We start from the raw sequence: 19,212 nt of genomic DNA on the forward strand, positions 1-19,212 counted from the left end.
TGTGCAATCAATTTGCAGAGAGTGGTCTTTCCTGCAGATTTTGGACCCAATATTGCAACCTTACAAGGCGGGTGAGGCTGTGGAGGGAGAAGATATAGCCGAGGATTGGATAGAAACTTTTTCAAAGTTTCTTCAGATGAAAGAAAATACATTTTGTCCAAAAAGCTGCAAAACAGATAAAAATTACAAACACTAGGTGCATATTTGAACTTAAAACTGAATAGGCGTACAATAGGGTTAATGACAGGACTCTGTTATAGAACCTCCTCTGGGACAAGGGAGGGATAAAAATAACATACTCTGTCATCAGAAAATCATAATGATTTGAATGAACCTAATATAAGCTGGTAATGATCAAAAGGAATTTAAGGCCGCAATATTTATCCATCATGATGGACCGTAGATGGTCGGGGGAGGTGGTTAAAAATTAAAATACAGAACACGGACCCAACTCGCATGAAAGTGCCTGTTGCCATTTATATAGCAGGTGGGTTTCGAGCTGTATGTGTCCTGCCACCCTTGAGAGGAGTGATACTTAATTAATTTATGTAAATCAGGCTCCCACCGTGCAACTGGAAGCCTGATTTAAATTTAACGGTTGCTGTCCAGATTTCCCAGGGCTTTGGAAAACCAGCAGTGAAGTGGAAGTGGAGCTGCCAGCTCCAGAAGGTTTATACAGCATTTATGCAGCCACTCTGCCATTCAAGGCAGCTTTCAGCCTCTGCCTGCCAATTGCGCCCTCTCTCTACCTGCTGCCATGTTTGCAAACTTCCCCCCTCAACAAATCCCAATCTGTCTCCCTTCCTCCCAACTGCCAGTCTCTTTCTCCCACCCCAACAATCCAGATCCATTGTTCCTTCCCTCTTGATTGCTGAGGACTGTCTCCAAAATCCTGGCTGTGCCTTCCTGCCACTGGTTTTCCAAGCAGCCAGTCAATTTGGTGGGCTGCTGGGTCAGAAACAGAAGAAACATGTTACAATGAGGTCCTGCCATTAAATTCAACATGACCTTCACATTCTGGCTTCGCCAAGTTTCCTCCACCTATCTGCTCTACCCCGCATCTTTTCTACATCCCCATAAATAATCAGGTCCAAAGTCAGAATCAGAATTAGTCACGTTGCACAAAAAAAAAACGTATTTTTACCCAATTTATTAAAGATCCAACTTGAGGTAACTAATACCTTTACTAGGTTCTTTCAAGCAAAACACAGCATTCGTAATTTTGAAGTAGTTGAATTATTTTTGATCTGATAATTCAGTTTGAAATACTATAGAAATCAGCAGCAAGTGAAGACCAAAACAAAAATATATGGCTTTTAAAAGGCAAACTACAACAGAATGAAAAAGAAATTCAAAGAAATATTTGATGAGAAGTATTTTTTAAAAACACCTCAACTGAGGAAAAATTCAACACCTTTAAAAACATAATACTGAACATGCAGTTTAAGAATATACCTAGGAAAAACACGTTAGAATTAAAAATAAGATACTGTAGATGAAAAGTCTCCGAAATAAATGACAAGGACAATTAAAATGGAAATTAGAAAAAACTAGAGTTTGCAAAGTCTGTACATAGGTAGGTGGTGAATTTTAGGACTCAAGGATGAGACAAACAACTTAAAGGAAATATCAGAGCTGTAAAAAGGGCACTGTGGATGAGGAAACTTAAAGTAGCCCAGTTCAAGAATAAAACTTTCTTTCCAGTATCACATATTACCATCAAGCCAGGGGATTAATCCCAGTTCAATGAGGAGTGCAGGAGTATGCCAGGAACAGCACCAGGCACACCCAAAAATGAGGTGCCAACCTGATGAAGCTACAACAGGACTACATGCATACTAAACAGCGGAAGCAGCATGTGATAGACAGAGCAAAGCAATCCCACAAACAACGGATCAGATCGAAGCTCTGCAGTCCTGTTGTGAATGGTAGTGGGCAATTAAACAACTAACGGGAGGAGGCCGTTCCACAAATATCCAATCCTCAAATGATGGGGAGACCCCAGCACATCAGTTCAAGAGACAAGGCTGATACATTTGCAACCATCTTAAGCCAGAAGTGACAAATGGATGATCCATTTTGGCCTTGTCCTGAAGTCTCCAGTATCACAGAGGCTAGTGTTCAACCAATTCGATTAACTCCATGTGATTATCAAGAATTGGCTGAAGACACTATATACAGCAAGGCTTTCGTCTGTGACAACAGCCCGGCTGTAGTACTGAAGACTTGTGCTCCAGAACTAGCAGTGCCTCTAGCCAAGCTGTTCCAGTACAGCTACAACCCTGGCATCTACACGGCAATATGGAAAGTTGCCCAGGTATGTCCTGTCCACAAAAAGCAGGTCAAATCCAATCCAGCCAATTTCCACCCCAACAGTCTACTCTCAATCATCAGCAAGTGATGGAAGGTGCCATTGACAGTGCTATCAAGTGGCACTTGCTCAGCAACAGCCTGCTTACCAATGCTCAGTTTGGGTTTTGTCAGGGCAACTCAGCTTGTCAAGGGTCTCGTGTTTCTCATGTTTTGCTTGCCTGAAGACATAAGTTTTGTAGCGAGGATTTCCCCAATTGAAAATACCTTGTTAGAACATTCTTTGCTGCATCATAATCTTTGTCAGTTCCAGTGTCTGCGACCATATGGAAGATATCGGCGACTTTTGGTCCAGCATAGTGTAGGAGTAATGCTCTCTTTCTTCGGGGTATATTGATATCAAGTGCCACCAATAGGCGTTTGAATCTTGCTAGCTATTTGCTCCAGTATGACCCTGGCTGCTGTCCATCTCTGTAAAGGCTGGAAAGATTGACAGTTGCTGCGCACACATGGTGATTGTTTTTTTTTAAACTGGTATCCTCAACAATGCAAGTCTTCTGTATGATCCTGGGTTATCTCTGTGTTGCCTTCTTGCAAACCCTTTTTTTCTTAAAATGGGCAATGTGTCCAGGTTTGCACCTCTTTTAATAATTAATTGATGGCTGCATCATGTTTATTTTTTCCTTATTGCTGTGAACCTGCAAAATGTTTTTTTTCTTGTTCTAACCCAGGTTTTCTCCCTGTTCCTGTCCACATTTTCTCTCTGATCCAGTCCTGTTTTTCTCTTGAGTTTATTTGTGTGTTTGTTTTGTTATCTTCAGATTCAACACAAACACTGTTTATTGTGAATTGCTGAAAATAGAGACATATTGTCGAAGCTTTTCATCTTGCACTCATCAGGACAATATGCAAGAATAACCAATGTAACGGAAAACAACAACTTATACTGCATGAGAAGAGAGTGCTGATTGGTTGGCAAGTGAACTCTGATTGGTAGAGGCATTGCCATGGAGAATGCACCAGCTTACGGTGACTGACAGTTAACTGCCAAGTTTTGTTTGAAATTTAAACCAGGCAGCTTGACTCTGATTGGTCAAGGTATTGCCCTAAGGAATGAACCAGCGAATGACTGTCACTTATCTTGTTCAGCTGAAACAGGCGTAATGTGTGTACATGTTCTTTCTGTCTGCAAAGTACAGGGACATGAGTATTAATATATGTAGCTTCTAGTACGCACAAGTGTGCCACACTGCGAGCCCTACTGACAATCTTAAATTGGTTGTCAGCGTAATTCTTAGCACACTGTGGATTATTTAGCAAATGTTGTCCAATCGCGGAATCACATCTAATGTTGGACACTGTTTTGAGTTTTGCAAGCACGGGCTGGTTGGGTACAGCATGTACCTTGCCCATTGCAAGCAGCGGAAGGGACATGTTGTTGATACGATCCACCAGTCTTTGGAAAGTATGGCCTATATACCTAGCATCACGCTGGCATTGAAATTCATATATCATATTATTTATTTGTGTGATAGGCAGAACGTCTTTTTGGCTTGACGGCAGTTAGTGGTGAACACCACATGCGTTGCTACTACATAGTAGCCGCGTGAAAGAGCTAGCTTTACCTGTTGCTCAATTTTTTGGGATACATTACCTTCTAGGGTAATGTTACGTAGACTGGGCACTTTTCAGGGACGAAAATGACAGCCTTAGGCCCATTCATAATGTTGCGTGATTTACAGGAAAAATGATCTGATCAAGGTAGCCATTATCACGCAGGATGTCTCTGATTCGCCCTATTTCAGCATTAATCTTGCATGGTGAGCAAATGGCTCAGGCCCTGTTTACGAGGTTGCCGATAAGGCCAATCTTACAAAATGGTAAGAGGTATTTCCTGAGTTCGAACTCTTCTGACCAACCAGAGTCAAGCTGCCTGGTTTAAATTTCAAACAAAGCTTGGCAGTTAACTGTCAGTCACCGTGAACTGGTGCATTCTCCATGGCAACGTCTCTACCAGAGTTCACTTGCCAACCAATCAGCACTCTCTTATACAGTATAAGTTGCTGTTTTCCCTTACATTGGTTATTCTTGCATATAGTCCTGATGAGTGCAAAACGAAAAGCTTCGACAATATGTCTCTATTTTCAGCAATTCTCAAGTTCTGTACTACCAAACAATTAACTGTTTATTGTCTTGCTTATCGACACTGCATGATTTCAGGTACAAGTCTTTTCCTCCCTGGGGTATGTATGCTCTCTGTAAAGCCATGTGCTGAGTATGTGACTCAAATTGGTGGTTCCTCCTTATACATACCTGATGATCTCATCAGTTGCATCATGGCCTGATCTCTTAAAGGTACAGTTTCTTAAAGTCACCACTATATTACAGTGGCTTAGGTCCAACCATCTTCAGCTGCTTCATCGATGACCTTGCCTCCGTTATAAGATCAGAAGTGGAGATGATTGTTCAGTGTCATTCACAACTCCTCAGACACTGAAGTTGTCTGTGCCCATCTACAAGAAGACCTGGATAACATTCAGGCTTGGGCTGATTAGTGGCAAGTAACATTCTCACCACACAAGTGCATCGGCCATGACCATCTCCAACAAGAGAGAATCAAACCATCTCCCCTTGAGGTTCAACAACATTACCATCACTGAATCCCCCACCAACATCCTGGGGGTCACTATTGACCAGAAACTTAACTAGACCAGCCATCTAAATACTATGGCTAGAAGAGCAGGTCAGAGGCTAGGAATTTTGCGGCGAGTAACTCACCTCCTGAATCCCCGAAGCCTGTCCACTATCTACATGGCAGAAGACAGGAGTATGATGGAATATTCTCCGCTTGCCTGAATGAATACAGCTCCAAATACACTCAAGAAGCTCGACACAAAGCAGCCCGCTTGATTAGCATCCATCCACCACCTTAAAACATTCACTCCTTCCACCACCGGCGCACAGTGGCAACAGTGTGTACCATCACCAAGGCTCCTTTGATAGCACCTTCCAATCCTGCAAGCTCTACCGCCTAGAAGAAGGGGAGCAGACACATGGGAATACCACCACCTGCAAGTTCACCTTAAAGCCACAACATCCTGACTTGGAACTATATCAGCATTCCTTCACTATCGCTGGGTCAAAAACCTGGAACTCCCTTCCTAATAGCACGTTGGGTGTACCTACACCAGGTGGACTGCAGCGGTTCACCTGGTGGCTCATCACCACCACCTTCTTAAGGACAATTAAGGATGGGCAACAAGTGCTGGCCTCGTCAGCAATGCTCATGTCCCAGGAACTAATAAAAGAAAAATCGGCAGAAGTGGTGTTAGAATTTTGAAAGATAAAAATGTTGGTGAGGTTGAGGAGGACATAAACCAAACATTAAATGAATATTTTCTCCAGGTATTTGTTAAAGATTATTACATGAATACGATATCTAATTATTGTAGTACATGAAATATCTTGAGTTCAGCGTGAGAGAGGTATTGAGCAAAATAAAAATACTGAAGACAAAAAAATGTCCTAGGCCCAATAGCATCTATCTAAGGGTACTGAGAGAGATCAGAGAGAAGATCAGTGGGATCTGGTGATCACCATAAAACTCATGGAGCACTGGCGGAATAGAATAGGTTTTGAGAGCAAGCATAGGAACTTAGGAGCAGTAGGCCATTCAGCCCACTGAGCCTGCCCCGCAATTCAATACGATCATGGGTGATCATCCACTTCAATGCCTTTTTCCCACACTATCCTCACATCCCTTTATATCATTGGTATTTAGAAATCTGTCAATCTCTGCTTTAAACATACTCAATGACTGAGTTTCCACAGTCCTCTGAGGTAGAGAATTCCAAAGAGTCACAACCCTCTGAGTAAAGAACTTTCTCCTCATCTCTGTCTTAAGTGGCTTCTCCCTGATTTTGAAATCGTGTCCTCTGGCTCTAGGGGAAACATCTTAGCTGCTTCCACCCTGTCTATCCCTTTAAGTATTTTGTTGGTTTCAATGAGATTATCTCTCATTCTTTGAAACTCCAGAGAATACAGGCCCAGTTTCCCTGATCTATCCTCATAGGACCATCCCACCATCCAAGGAACAAGGCTGGTGAACCTTCGTTGCACTCCCTCTATGGCAATAAAATCCTTCCTAAGGTCAGGGGACAAAAATTGCACACTCCAGGTGCAGTCTAACCAAGGTTCTATACTACTGAAGCAAGACTTCACTACTCCTGTACTCAAATCTTCTTGCAATGAAGGTCAACATACCATTTGCCTTCTTAATTGCTTGCTGCACCTGCATGTTAGCTTTCAGTGACTTATTGACAAGGAGTCCCAGGTCCCTTTGTACATCTACACTGTTTAATTTCTTACCATTTAAAAAATACTCTGCACATCTATTCCTCCTACCAAAGTGGATAACCTCACATTTTTCCACATGATATTCCATCTGCCATGTTCTTGCCCACTCACCAAGTCTGTCCACATCTCTTTGAAGCCGCTTTGCATCTTCCTGACAATACACATTCCCACCTAGTTTTGTGTCATCCGCAAATTTGGATATTACATTTGGTCCCCACATCCAAATCATTGATATATATTGTGAACAGCTGGGGCCCAAGAACTGATCCCTGTGGTACCCCAATAGTCAAAGCCTGCCAATGCAAGAATGACCTGTTTATTCCTACTCTCTGTTTTCTGCCTGTTATCCAAACCTTAATCCATGCCAGTATATTACCTCCTATCCCATGTGCTTTAATTTTGTAACCAACCCCCTGTGAGGAACTTCTGAAAAGCCGTCTGAAAATCCAAGTATACCACGTCCACCAACTCCCCTTTATCAATTCTGTTAGTAGCATCCTCAAAAAACTCCAACAGGTTCATCAAACATGATTTCCCATTGATAAATCCATGTTGACTATGCCCAATTACGTCATTATTATCCAAGTGTCCATTTATCACATCCTTTGGAATAGATTCCAGCATTTTCCCAATGACTGATGTAAAGCTAACAGGTCTGGAATTCCGTGTTTTCTCTCTCCCTCTCTTCTTAAATAGTGGGGTTACATGTGCTACCTTCCAATCTGCAGGAACCGTTCCTGAATCTATAGAATTTTGGAAGATGATCACCAATGTATTCACTATCTGCATAGCTACCTCTTTCAACACTCTAGGATGTAGAATATCAGTTCCTGGGGACTTATCAACCTTTCAGTCCATTAATTTCTCCAATACAACCTTCTTACTAATACTAATTTCCTTCAATTCCTCATTCCCCCTAATCCCTTATATCTCTAATTCTGGGAGATTTCTTGTATCTTCCTCAGTGAAGATAGACACAAAGTAATCATTTAGCTTCTCTGCAATTTCTCTGTTCCCCATTATAAATTCTCTTGACTCTGCCTGTAATGGGCCCACACTTGTCTTAGCCAAACATTTCCTTTTTATGTACCTATAGAAGCTTTTATAATCTGTTTTTATGTTTTTTGCTGGCTTACATTCATATTCTATTCTCCCTTTCTTTATCAGTTTCTTTGTCCTCCTTTGCTGCATTTTAAAATCCTCCTAATCCTCAGGTTTACTATTATATCTGGCAACTTTATAGGCCTTTTCTTTGAATCCTATACAATCCTTGACTTCTTTTGTTATTCACGGTTGACTGCCTTTACTTTTGGGGTTTTTGTGCCTTGAAGGAATGTATAGTTGCTGTAAACTATGTAATATTGCTTTAAAGACTATCCATTGCCTAGGTACTGTCATACCTTTTAATGTATTTTCCCAATCCACCTCAGCCAATTCACTCATCATACCTTCATAATTTCCTTTGTTCCACTGTATACTCAGTAATTAAATCCAGACAACTACATCCTATTGACCGAATATCTATACAAAGCAAAGTAATGAAAATCATTCTAGGGGGCAAGGTGGAGAAATATCTGTGTAGTAATAATCTAATGAGAAAAAGCCAACATGGTTTGAAAAGGGGAAATTCTTGTCTGATAAGTCTCCTTGACTTCTTTCACTCAACTAGAGTGAAATTTTATTTTGTACACATTATTCTAATTTTCAGAAGGTTTTTAACAAAATACTGCTTGAAAGACCTCTATTCATGGCAAAAGCCATAGAAAACAATGGTTTCAGACTGAAAGCGAAGATGGTTGAAGGGTAGAGAATAGAGACTACAATAGAGATGTATATTGTTAGGCTGAAGGAGGTATTGAGTGGAGTCCTGGAGTGGTCAGTAGTCAGACTCTGTACTTTCTCTTTTACATAAATGATCAAGATAGGAAACCAAATGCAAGATTGTCAAATGACAGTAAACTACATATTCCAGTAGAAACTGAGAATGTAGCTATGAATTTGCAGATAGATTTGGATGATTTATTCAAATAGACAGATAGAAGGCAAACCAAGTACTGAAAAATGTAAAGGATTGCACATTGGTGCTATCAAAAAAGGAGGAATTTACAGGGCTATGGGGAGAAGGCAGTGGGAATGGCACTAGGTGAATTGCTCATACGGAGAGCTGGTGTAGACACGATGGGCCGAATGGCCTCCTTCTGTGCTGTAATAATTCTGTGATTCTGTGTGATTCAATACAAATACACAGAATAGAATTAGCAGAGATTTAAATAGAAATCTGAGAGTACAAGTGAGCTAGTTACTATCAGTATAACTTTGGAAAAATTATCAATGCATTCAAAAAGGTGAATAAACGATGGGATACAGACTGAACAGTTTGAAAAGGTTAACAAGTTGGTTCTGTGGCTGTACACGACATTGGCCAGACTACACTCGAAAGTCAAGTGGGCAATTCTGATTATCACAGGCAAATTAAATGTGCAAACATTTGGAAGATGCTGAGCCACAAGACTGAAAAGTGACTTACAATGATGAAGCAACCCCTCAATACTCGGTGGAGTCATAGAGTCATGGAGTGTCAGACTATATGATGGGCAAAAACTTGGAGTTAAGATTTAACCTCACTTACTTTTACAGAGTGCCTTATCATATCTCTGAGAAACATCTTAAAGCACAAAGTGCAGTTGTTATGGAGGCAAACAAGGCAGCCAATTTGCAATTAGAAAAGCAAACAAAGCAAGCAATTTGCAATCAGAAAAGAAAGATCTGTATTTATATAGTGCCACAGGATGTTGTGAAGTGCTATACAGCCAATGGAGTACTTTGTTTTAAAGTGTAGACACTGTTGTGACAGGAAAGATTCGCAGGGTTTCATAAACTTAAGCATTGAGATGAATGACAAATGAATCCATTTTTAGTCGTGTTGCTTGAGTGAGAAATATTAGCTAGGATACTGAGAAAACTCCCTTCTCTTCCTCGAAAGATGTTATAGAACCTTTATTATCTAGCTAAACAGGCAGGTGGGCACACAATGTGATGTCTCATCCAAAGAATATCGCCTCGAACAATGAAGTACCCCCTCAATATTCAGTGAACAGTCAGCCTATATGATGGGCAAAAACTTGAAGTGAGATTTAACCTCACAATCTTCTAACTCAACTAAGACTACTAAACAACAGAACTAAACTAATAAAAGTGAGCTAATTCCAAGTTCAAGGGAAATGTACCTTGAGCAAAGATGGAAAAAGCTTAACCTCGGCAGCCTAAGGAGAAGGCAGTTAAGGGGGAAACATAGTTGAAGTGTATAAAGCAATAAATGGCTTAGATAAGCAAACTTCAGAATATTTCTTTAAAGCTAGACAGAATAGTAGGTTCAGAGGTTGGTCATAAGTATAAACTAGAGAAAAATAAATTTAAATCAGAAGTATTAGAGATCTTCTACATGCAAGGGTTGATTAAGGTTGATTAATTTGTCAGACAGGGTAGTGGACATCTTCTTCTTCTTTGGCTTCCTTGTCTCGAGAGACAATGGGTAAGCACCTGGAGGTGGTCAGTGGTTTGTGGAGCAGCGCCTGGAGTGGCTATAAAGGCCAATACTAGAGTGACAGACTCTTCCACAGGTGCTGCAGATAAAATTGGTTGTCAGGGCTGTTTCGCAGTTGGCTCTCCCCTTGCGCTTCTGTCTTTTTTCCTGCCAACTGCCAAGTCTCTTCGACTCGCCACACTTTAGCCTCGCCTTTATGGCTGTCCGCCAGCTCTGGCGATCACTGGCAACTGACTCCCACGACTTGTGATCAATGTTACAGGACGTCATGTCGCGTTTGCAGACGTCTTTAAAGCGGAGACATGAACGGCCGGTGGGTCTGATACCAGTGGCGAGCTCGCTGTACAATGTGTCCTTGGGGATCCTGCCATCTTCCATGTGGCTCACATGGCCAAGCCATCTCAAGCGCCGCTGACTCAGTAGGGTGTATAAGCTGGGGATGTTGGCCGCCTCGAGGACTTCTGTGTTGGAGATACGGTCCTGCCACCTGATGCCAAGGATTCTCCGTAGGCAGCGAAGATGGAATGAATTGAGACGTCGCTCTTGGCTGACATACGTTGTCCAGGCCTCGCTGCCGTAGAGCAAGGTACTGAGGACACAGGCTTGATACACTCGGACTTTTGTGTTCCGTGTCAGTGCGCCATTTTCCCACACCCTCTTGGCCAGTCTGGACATAGCAGCGGGCGCCTTTCCCATGCGCTTGTTGATTTCTGCATCTAGAGACAGGTTACTGGTGATAGTTGAGCCTAGGTAGGTGAACTCTTGAACCACTTCCAGAGCGTGGTCGCCAATATTGATGGATGGAGCATTTCTGACGTCCTGTCCCATGATGTTTGTTTTCTTGAGGCTGATGGTTAGGCCAAATTCGTTGCAGGCAGCCGCAAACCTGTCGATGAGTCTCTGCAGACACTCTTCAGTGTGAGATGTTAATGCAGCATCATCAGCAAAGAGAATTTCCCTGATGAGGACTTTCCGTACTTTGGTCTTCGCTCTTAGACGGGCAAGATTGAACAACCTGCCACCTGATCTTGCGTGGAGGAAAATTCCTTCTTCTGAAGACTTGAACGCATGTGAGAGCAGCAGGGAGAAGAAAATCCCAAACAGTGTAGGTGCGGGAACACAGCCCTGTTTCACGCAACTCAGGATAGGAAAGGGGTCTGATGAGGCGCCGCTATGCTGAATTGTGCCTTTCATATTGTCATGGAATGAGGTGATGATACTTAGTAGCTTTGGTGGACATCCAATCTTTTCTAGTAGTCTGAAGAGACCACGTCTGCTGACGAGGTCAAAGGCTTTGGTGAGATCAATGAAAGCAACGTAGAGGGGCATCTGTTGTTCACGGCATTTCTCCTGTAGCTGACGAAGGGAGAACAGCATGTCAATGGTCGATCTCTCTGCTCGAAAGCAACACTGTGCCTCAGGGTAGACACGCTCGGCCAGCTTCTGGAGCTTGTTTAAAGCGACTCGAGCGAAGACTTTCCCCACTATGCTGAGCAGGGAGATTCCACGGTAGTTGTTGCAGTCACCGCGGTCACCTTTGTTTTTATAGAGGGTGATGATATTGGCATCGCGCATGTCCTGTGGTACTGCTCCCTCATCCCAGCACAGGCAAAGCAGTTTGTAGAGTGCTGAGAGTATAGCAGGCCTAGCACTTTTAATTATTTCAGGGGTAATGCCGTCCTTCCCAGGGGCTTTTCCGCTGGCGAGAGAATCAATGGCATTACTGAGTTCTGATTTTGTTGGCTGTACGTCCAGCCCATCTAGTGTATTTACCATAAGGGAATTCAAAATGTAGTTGGATACTCGGCTGAAAGATTTGTGGGACTAGAGGTACAAGCTTTTGTTGGTCAAATGGTCTTTTCTTGTTCAAGTTTTCCAATGTTCTTACCCTCGAAGCCGAAGTATCCTTGTCAAAAAAGGCATTTGACATGCTGTCAATTTAATACGATCAGATTCACGGAAATCATAAACTAAAACCACTTTCTCTCTACAGTATGGTGGTGGCATAAATAGCTTTTAGAATATTTGTAAAATTGACAAGAGAATCCATTTGAAAAGACATCTGAAGCTTTACAATTATGAAAATATCACTGTATATGCAGAAACAGAATTTTTTCTAAAGTTATACCTAGCAGCAAACTGTGATTTGCCCATAACAAGATTGCCCTCAAATAAAGATACAGGACATGCTCGACCCCACTTGCTCCTACGCCAGCGGTATCCAGGCGCTGTACGTTTCATTGCTGCAACAGATCGGAATAGATCATCCTATTTCGGGACATTAAGAAAAATATTGTTAGACCATTTTGTTGTGATACTCTATTGTGCAGATAAAAATAGATTTAGTGCTGGTTTTAGCACAAAAAATATTGTTACTCATAAAAAAAGACCGGGGAATGAGATCAGAGTCCAGGGGAATTAGAGGCACGGGGAATTGTGGACGATCGGGGCAGGGAGGACGCAGGGTAATAACATTTGATCTTTAGCTGTGGAGTTGGGAGGAGTGCTCTACTCCTCCTGGCTTCACAGTCAGGTATGTAAATTTCAAGAAATTACCTTGGAGGCCACAGGCCTAGCAAAGATCTATCAAACTAATCTTGCAGTCTTAAACAGGCTTTCAGTCCTTTATTTGTACGTGTAAAGGACCTAATGCCTCGCCTCTTTGAGCTGTGAGCACTGCACAATAATTTGATTCCCAACACAACAGGCCTGCAATATCGGGGGCTTAGAAGGCCAGTTAGCACCCGTAAAACCATCACTACTTGGGAGAATTGATAGGCCATTAAGTTCAATGTAAATATTTAAGTGACATTCCTATTTAGGCATTAGAAGCAGTCTTTCTTTTGGAGAGTTGCCACATTGAGTCTCCTGAATAGAAAAGAAATCTTAAAAAGAATTAGCCACAAATATTGGATGTTACACTCAACTGCATATGTTGCAAAACTCAGGAAATGCCTTAAAAAGATACCTCAGATTTCAGAGCGCTCAGCAGCCATATAACTGATCAATTTCCAGACAGAATGAAATGCTGAATGCACTGGGTCTTGCCAGCAAAATAGGCAAATATACTTATGAATATATTGTGTACCAATGGAACCAGAGAGATATTTTTTTCGTGGCACTCAATTCACTTGTACAAAAGATCCATCTTAAACCATATTTTCCTTCTCTAAGGGGAAAAAGAGAGACAGCTCCAAGCTTGTAAACTTGGTGGAGACTGCAGAAAAGAATGCAGAAAGTGACCAAGAAACTGAACACTATAGCAAACGTGGCTGGGATAGCATGGAAACTACATTTCTGAATCCAAATATCATTAAAAAAAACCTGAAAAAGCAAATAATTGCAAGGTTAGTTCCTATTACTTTTAAAAGCAAAAAACCTAGGTTGAAATGCAGAAATGGAAATTAACTGCCCAATTAATATGCCGGATGAGGTAACATGAGGTATGATGAAGCTTTTTAAAACACTGGTTCTGCCCCAACTGCAGCAGAGTCCAATGCTTGGCATCACACTTTAGGAGGACGTGACAGCTTTAGAGAGGGTGCAGAAAAGATTTATGAGAATAGTTCTGGGGATGAGGGACCTCAGTTATGTGGATAGATTGGAGGAACTGGGATTGATCTCCTTAGAGAAGGTTGAGAGGAGATTTAATAGAATTGTTCAAAATCATGAGGGGTCTAGATAGAGTAGATAGAAATAAACTGTTTCCAATGGTGGAAGAGTCGAGAACCAGAGGACACAAATTTAAGGTAATTGGCAAAATTACCAATGATGACATGAGAAAAATCTTTTTATGCAGCGAGTGGTTAGGATCTGGAATGCACTACCTGAGAGTGTGCTGGAGGTAGATACCATTGGGCTTTTAAAAGGGAACTGGATAAGCGACTGAAGAGGAAATATTTGTAGGGCTATGTGGAAAGGGCAGGGGAGTGGGAATAGCTGAGTTGCTCATATGGATACGACAGGACAAATGGCCTCCTTCTCTGCTGTAACTTTCTATGATTCTTCCAGCACCTAGAAATCGCTCATTCAGTGGCTGAAATAAAAGCTAGAAGGAGAGCAGTCTTTCAAGAGAGGTATTTGAAATCACAAGAATTAAGCTCCAAGAAATAATACACCAAATTATGATTTCACTATGAGTGTTTTAATTAAATCAGAGGTTAAATAATGATTTTCAATGGAACCAGAATAAAGAGGTTCGTGAAAGAGCACATTCTGATACATGTATTTAGATAGAACTGGGCCTGATTGTAAGTTAACAAGTTGTTGAAGTTATTCAAGGATAAATAGGACATGTAGAAAAAAGGGACCATTGGTGATAGGCACAATTTATAGATCCATTCCTACAAACCAAAACATCTGTAGGTACACTTTGACCTAAGACATGTTTCTGCACAAGACACAAGACATCAAGCAGAAGGCCATGGGTTCTCTCAGTGTGTAAATCCAAACTTTGCTCACACCCAACATAAAAATGCAAAAGGAATCAAATCAACTAAAGTTTGTGGATCAACTGGATCAAAAAAGTGACACCAACTGAACATACATGCAGTGAATGAGTGAACTTGGTGGGGAAAAATAAGCTTCCACCTGAATGTGGTATTTTTTAGCACAAAGTTCTTTGAGCCAATGTATCCTCCTTCGATTCTGTAAACAGTGGTCACCCATTTGCAGTGATTTTTCCCATGGTGAGGTACCTATATCAGTTTATACTAGTGATACCTAGTAATAGCAATGCCTGGTGTGAAGAGGAATGGGGAATTTAAATAAATTGAAAAAAAAGCACATAAAGAAACGATTTCAAATCTTAGATAAAACATTACTGTTTTTTCTGACTAGATTGCTCACATCGTCAATTTCTTCCAGTGTTTCTTCTTCCTCATCGTCATGTAGGGGTTGTGCTACAGCTGCAGGTTGTAGGCCCATGAATTCTAATTTGTACATCACTGACTAAAGAATAAAGGAAAGGAAAGTATCTAAACAAAAGGTATATTTGAAAAAAGAATGCTGTCTTGAACACACAAAATTTGCAATAACTATATAAGTACTCATAAATTATTTGCATTTAGAATAGTATTTTATAGCTTGCATTCTGCTTTCAATAAAGTTGACTTAAAAAAAAGAGTATTGTCATAAAATAAACATATCAACTTTTCATTGTGACTTTTTCAAATCCTCAAAAATTTGTAATGTGGTTAGATTGTACCAGACTGAGAACAAGACACCTCAAAAAATCTGCTTCAGAACTGAATGCAGAACATTGTTAAAAAGATAGGGAAAATAGGTTAAAATAGACAGATTAAAATCCTAGTCAAAACTAATTTTAAAAAGAGAACAAAGAAAATAAAGTTTTAATGAAAATAAAAGAAAAAAATGGTTGCAGGGCAAAAGGAATTTTTATTCTTTATTTCTGGGTAAAATTGTATTGGTTTTATTTTAATGGCTTGAAGTTAATATTACAGAATTAAACTAGTCAAGCATTTTGAGTAGTTTTATTTATGTAATATTATTGCATTTTTTAACCTCCCAGCATGAACTAAAACTTTTAAAAGTAGTTAGTCTAGGAGTAGTGGTTTCCATGAATCTAACAATAATCTAAGGGGTAAACTGTGGCTAGGTTAGTAGCATGCTCTCTTTGAATCGAGTCATGAATTCAACTTCCACTCCAGAGATTTGAGCACAAATATCTAGGCTGACACATCAGTGCAGTACTGAGGGAATGCTATACTGTCTGAGATGCTGTTTCTCGTATGAAATGTTGAACTGAGGTATCATCTGCCCTCTCAGGTAGACGTAAAAGATTCCATAGCATATTTTTAAAGAAGTTCTCTCCAATGCTCTGTCCAATATTTATCCATCAACCAATGTCACTAAAATAAAACAGATTATTCGGTCATTAATCTCATTGCCGTTTGTTAGACCTTGCTGTGTGCAAGTTGGCTGCTGTGTCTCCCTACAGTACAACAGTGACTGTACTTCATTAACTGTAAAGCACTATGGGACCTTCTGAAATTGTGAAAGCCAGGTTTTCTTCCTTTAACTCCTAGTTTAACAACAGCAGTTGTATGGTATGTTTCTTACAATGCAACATAAATAGGGTAAAAATCCTCTGAGCAAAATTGGTATCTCCAAACTCTGCCGAACAGCATCCCTTACTTGTTTCCTTGAAATTACTGTTTTAAAACACTGAATGTTGTACTTGTTATAAAAAGTAATGATCACTCCTGATAAAAATGGCAGCTAATTTACCTACTACTCTTTTGAAAGTTATGGGGTAGAATTTCCATGGGCGTTTCTGGCATAACGTTGGTGGAAGATTGGCAAAAGCTCTGGAAAAATGTCATGAACAGCTGTTTGTGCCAATCCTCCACCAAGATTATGGCAGGAAATTGGGAGAATCTCCACAGGAGATTATTGGGCTATATCACACTGAGACAATACAATGAAATCCTCAGTTAGATTTTCCTCAATATAACAACAGCTTGCACTTATATTGTATCTTTGACATAGTAAAACATCCCACGGTGCAACATAGGAGCATTATCAAACAAAATTTGACAGAGCCACATAAGGAGATGTCGAGACAGCAAAGAGGTAGGTTTTAAGGAGTGTTTTAAAGGAGGCAAGGTGTACGTGGAGGGATTTAGGGAAGGAATTCCAGAGCTTCTGGCCTATGCAGCTGAAGGCACAGTTGCCAATGGTGGAATGATTAAAATCTCAGAGTTGGGCAGGGAGCCAGAATCAGGGTAGCACAGAGATCTTGGAGGGTTGCAGGGCTAGAGGAGTTAAAATACAAGAAGCAGAGTTTGGACAAGCTCAAGTTTATGGAAGATGTAAGGTAGGAGCTAGCCAAGAGAACATAGGAATAGTTGAGTTAGTGGTAGTAATGGCATGAATGCGGGTTTTAGCAGCAGATGAGCTGATGGAGGAGCAGAGGTGGGTGAAATTACAAAGGTGGAAGTACACAGACGCAAGGCTATGGGGTGGGAAGTTCAGCTCAGGGTCAAATAAGACGCCAAGGTTGTGAACAATCTGGTTCAGCCTCAGACAGTGGAAGGATGAGGGATGTAATCGGTGACTAGGAAACGGAGTTTGTGGAGACCAAAGACAATGGGCTCGATATTAACCCATCACTGACAGGTGAGAGGAGGCCAGTGGATATGGTTGAGACTGTAAAAAAAAAGAACATGTCCCCAACCTAATGTGTATATTCCCATTGCCTTTTAGGATACTGAGGCATGATGTCACCTGTCTTCGAGAGACTTCATTATCATATTTAAATCAGGCGCCTACAGTACAATTTAGAGCCGGATTTAAATTTAACTCCAGCTGGTCAGGTTTCTCGGGGCTTAGCCTTCCCAGTATTTAGTTGAGAAAATTTCTGCTCGTCAATACTGGATCTCAGACAAGTAATGTGACAAATCAGGTGATATGGAGGGGGCGCGGGGTCAAAGGAGGTAGTGGTGAGGGAGAGCTGAATTCTGTCAACGTACATAAATCACAATTAAAACAGCACTATAGATTAATAAAAGATTAACTTAAAAATGATGATTTGTTGTTTGCTTGTACATTTTAATTTCCGAATCTTAACCTAATGGGCTGGATTTTAAAGCCACTCTGCCGCCGGCAACAGTGGCGGTGGGGGCAATGAAGATTGCAATGGAGGAGGCCCATCATTGACCTAGACGGCGGCAGGCCCCGTACCGATCTTGGCGGCGGCGGCGGCAAGGCCTCATGGTGGCCGTCCCGCCGTTCGGTAACGGGACCTGCATTAAACTATGTTAATGCCTACTTACCATGCAGACTGCAGCAATTCAGCCACCACATTGCAATCTTTATTCTGGCAGCCGGCAATGCCGTGCCTTCGAATCCCCGTTTGGGGAGAGGGGAGGAGGTGATTTTCTCTCTGCGGGAGGGGGAAGTGGGGTTACAATGCTGTGGATTGGTCGGGGGGGGGTGATAAAAAGGGGTAAAGGACAAAAGTTCCGACTTTTGTGGGGGGTGGGGGTGGGGGGGGGGGGGGGGGGGGGAGGTCAAATTGTCAAGGCAGGTATTCCAGGGGGGAAAAGGGCAGGAGTGTTGTGATATGCTATTGGGGGGTGGTGGGGGGCGGGGGTGGGGGGGGGGGGGGGAGAAGAGTGCATGGAAAGGTTATTTTACTCATTTTTACAAAACTTTACAGTAACTGGCCCTTTAAATTTCAAATGCTCACTGAGGGCTGTAAGCCCTTTAAAAATAGCGCTGTCGCCTGCACATTGGAGCCGAACGTCGTTGCCGGCAACGGCTCACCCGCCACCTCCATATGATTGGAGGAGAGGGGGGGGGGGGTGTGGTGGGAGGATGGCCGCCCTGAACTGCCACATTTGGAATTGCAGTGGTTCTGCGATGTAGCCCCGTGCGTGTGGGCCACATTTTTTTTTTACTCACGCTGCCTATTTCAGTGGCAAAGTCTTAAAATGCAGCCCTATGTGATTTGAGAAGCTAAAATAACTACTATTTGTACAGATTGTAACACATGAAATCTATAACAATTTAACCTTTAAAATATATCACATTCCAGTCTTGACTTTGGGGCAACACAGTGGTGTAGTGGTTAGCACCGCAGCCTCACAGCTCCAGCGACCCGGGTTCGGTTCTGGGTACTGCCTGTGTGGAGTTTGCAAGTTCTTCCTGTGACTGCATGGGTTTCCACCGGGTGCTCCAGTTTCCTCCCACAGCCAAGGACGTGCAGGTTGATAAGTAAATTGGCCATTGTAAATCGCCCCTAGTGTAAGGTAGGTGGTAGGAGAATGATGCGGATGTGGTAGGGAATATGGGATTAATGTAGGATTAGTGTAAAAAAATGGGTGGTTGTTGGTCGGCACAGACTCGGTGGGCCGCAGGGCCTGTTTCAGTGCTGTATCTCTCTATGACACTAGGCTGTGTACAGTAAACCCACTTTATGGATTATAAGACAAGAACATAAGAAATAAGAGCAGGGGTAGACCATATGGCCCAACAAG

General features: G+C 41.8%; 1 protein-coding gene across 5 annotated transcripts in view; it reads right to left on the minus strand.

The window, feature by feature from the left end:
* ak9 (adenylate kinase 9) overlaps window positions 1–19,212 on the minus strand; it is a 455,773-nt gene that overhangs the window by 379,980 nt on the left and 56,581 nt on the right. For all 5 annotated transcript variants that reach the window (XM_068027233.1, XM_068027231.1, XM_068027230.1 and 2 more), the window contains 3 exons: window positions 15,059–15,160; window positions 12,339–12,478; window positions 1–165 (listed from right to left, as the gene is read on the minus strand). The exon at window positions 1–165 is cut by the window's left edge and continues 16 nt beyond it. In XM_068027233.1, coding sequence (XP_067883334.1) covers window positions 1–165; window positions 12,339–12,478; window positions 15,059–15,160 — 407 coding nt within the window. The remainder of the gene's footprint in view (window positions 166–12,338; window positions 12,479–15,058; window positions 15,161–19,212) is intronic.

Source organism: Heterodontus francisci, chromosome 3 (assembly GCF_036365525.1).
Source record: "Heterodontus francisci isolate sHetFra1 chromosome 3, sHetFra1.hap1, whole genome shotgun sequence".
NCBI lineage: Eukaryota > Metazoa > Chordata > Chondrichthyes > Heterodontiformes > Heterodontidae > Heterodontus > Heterodontus francisci.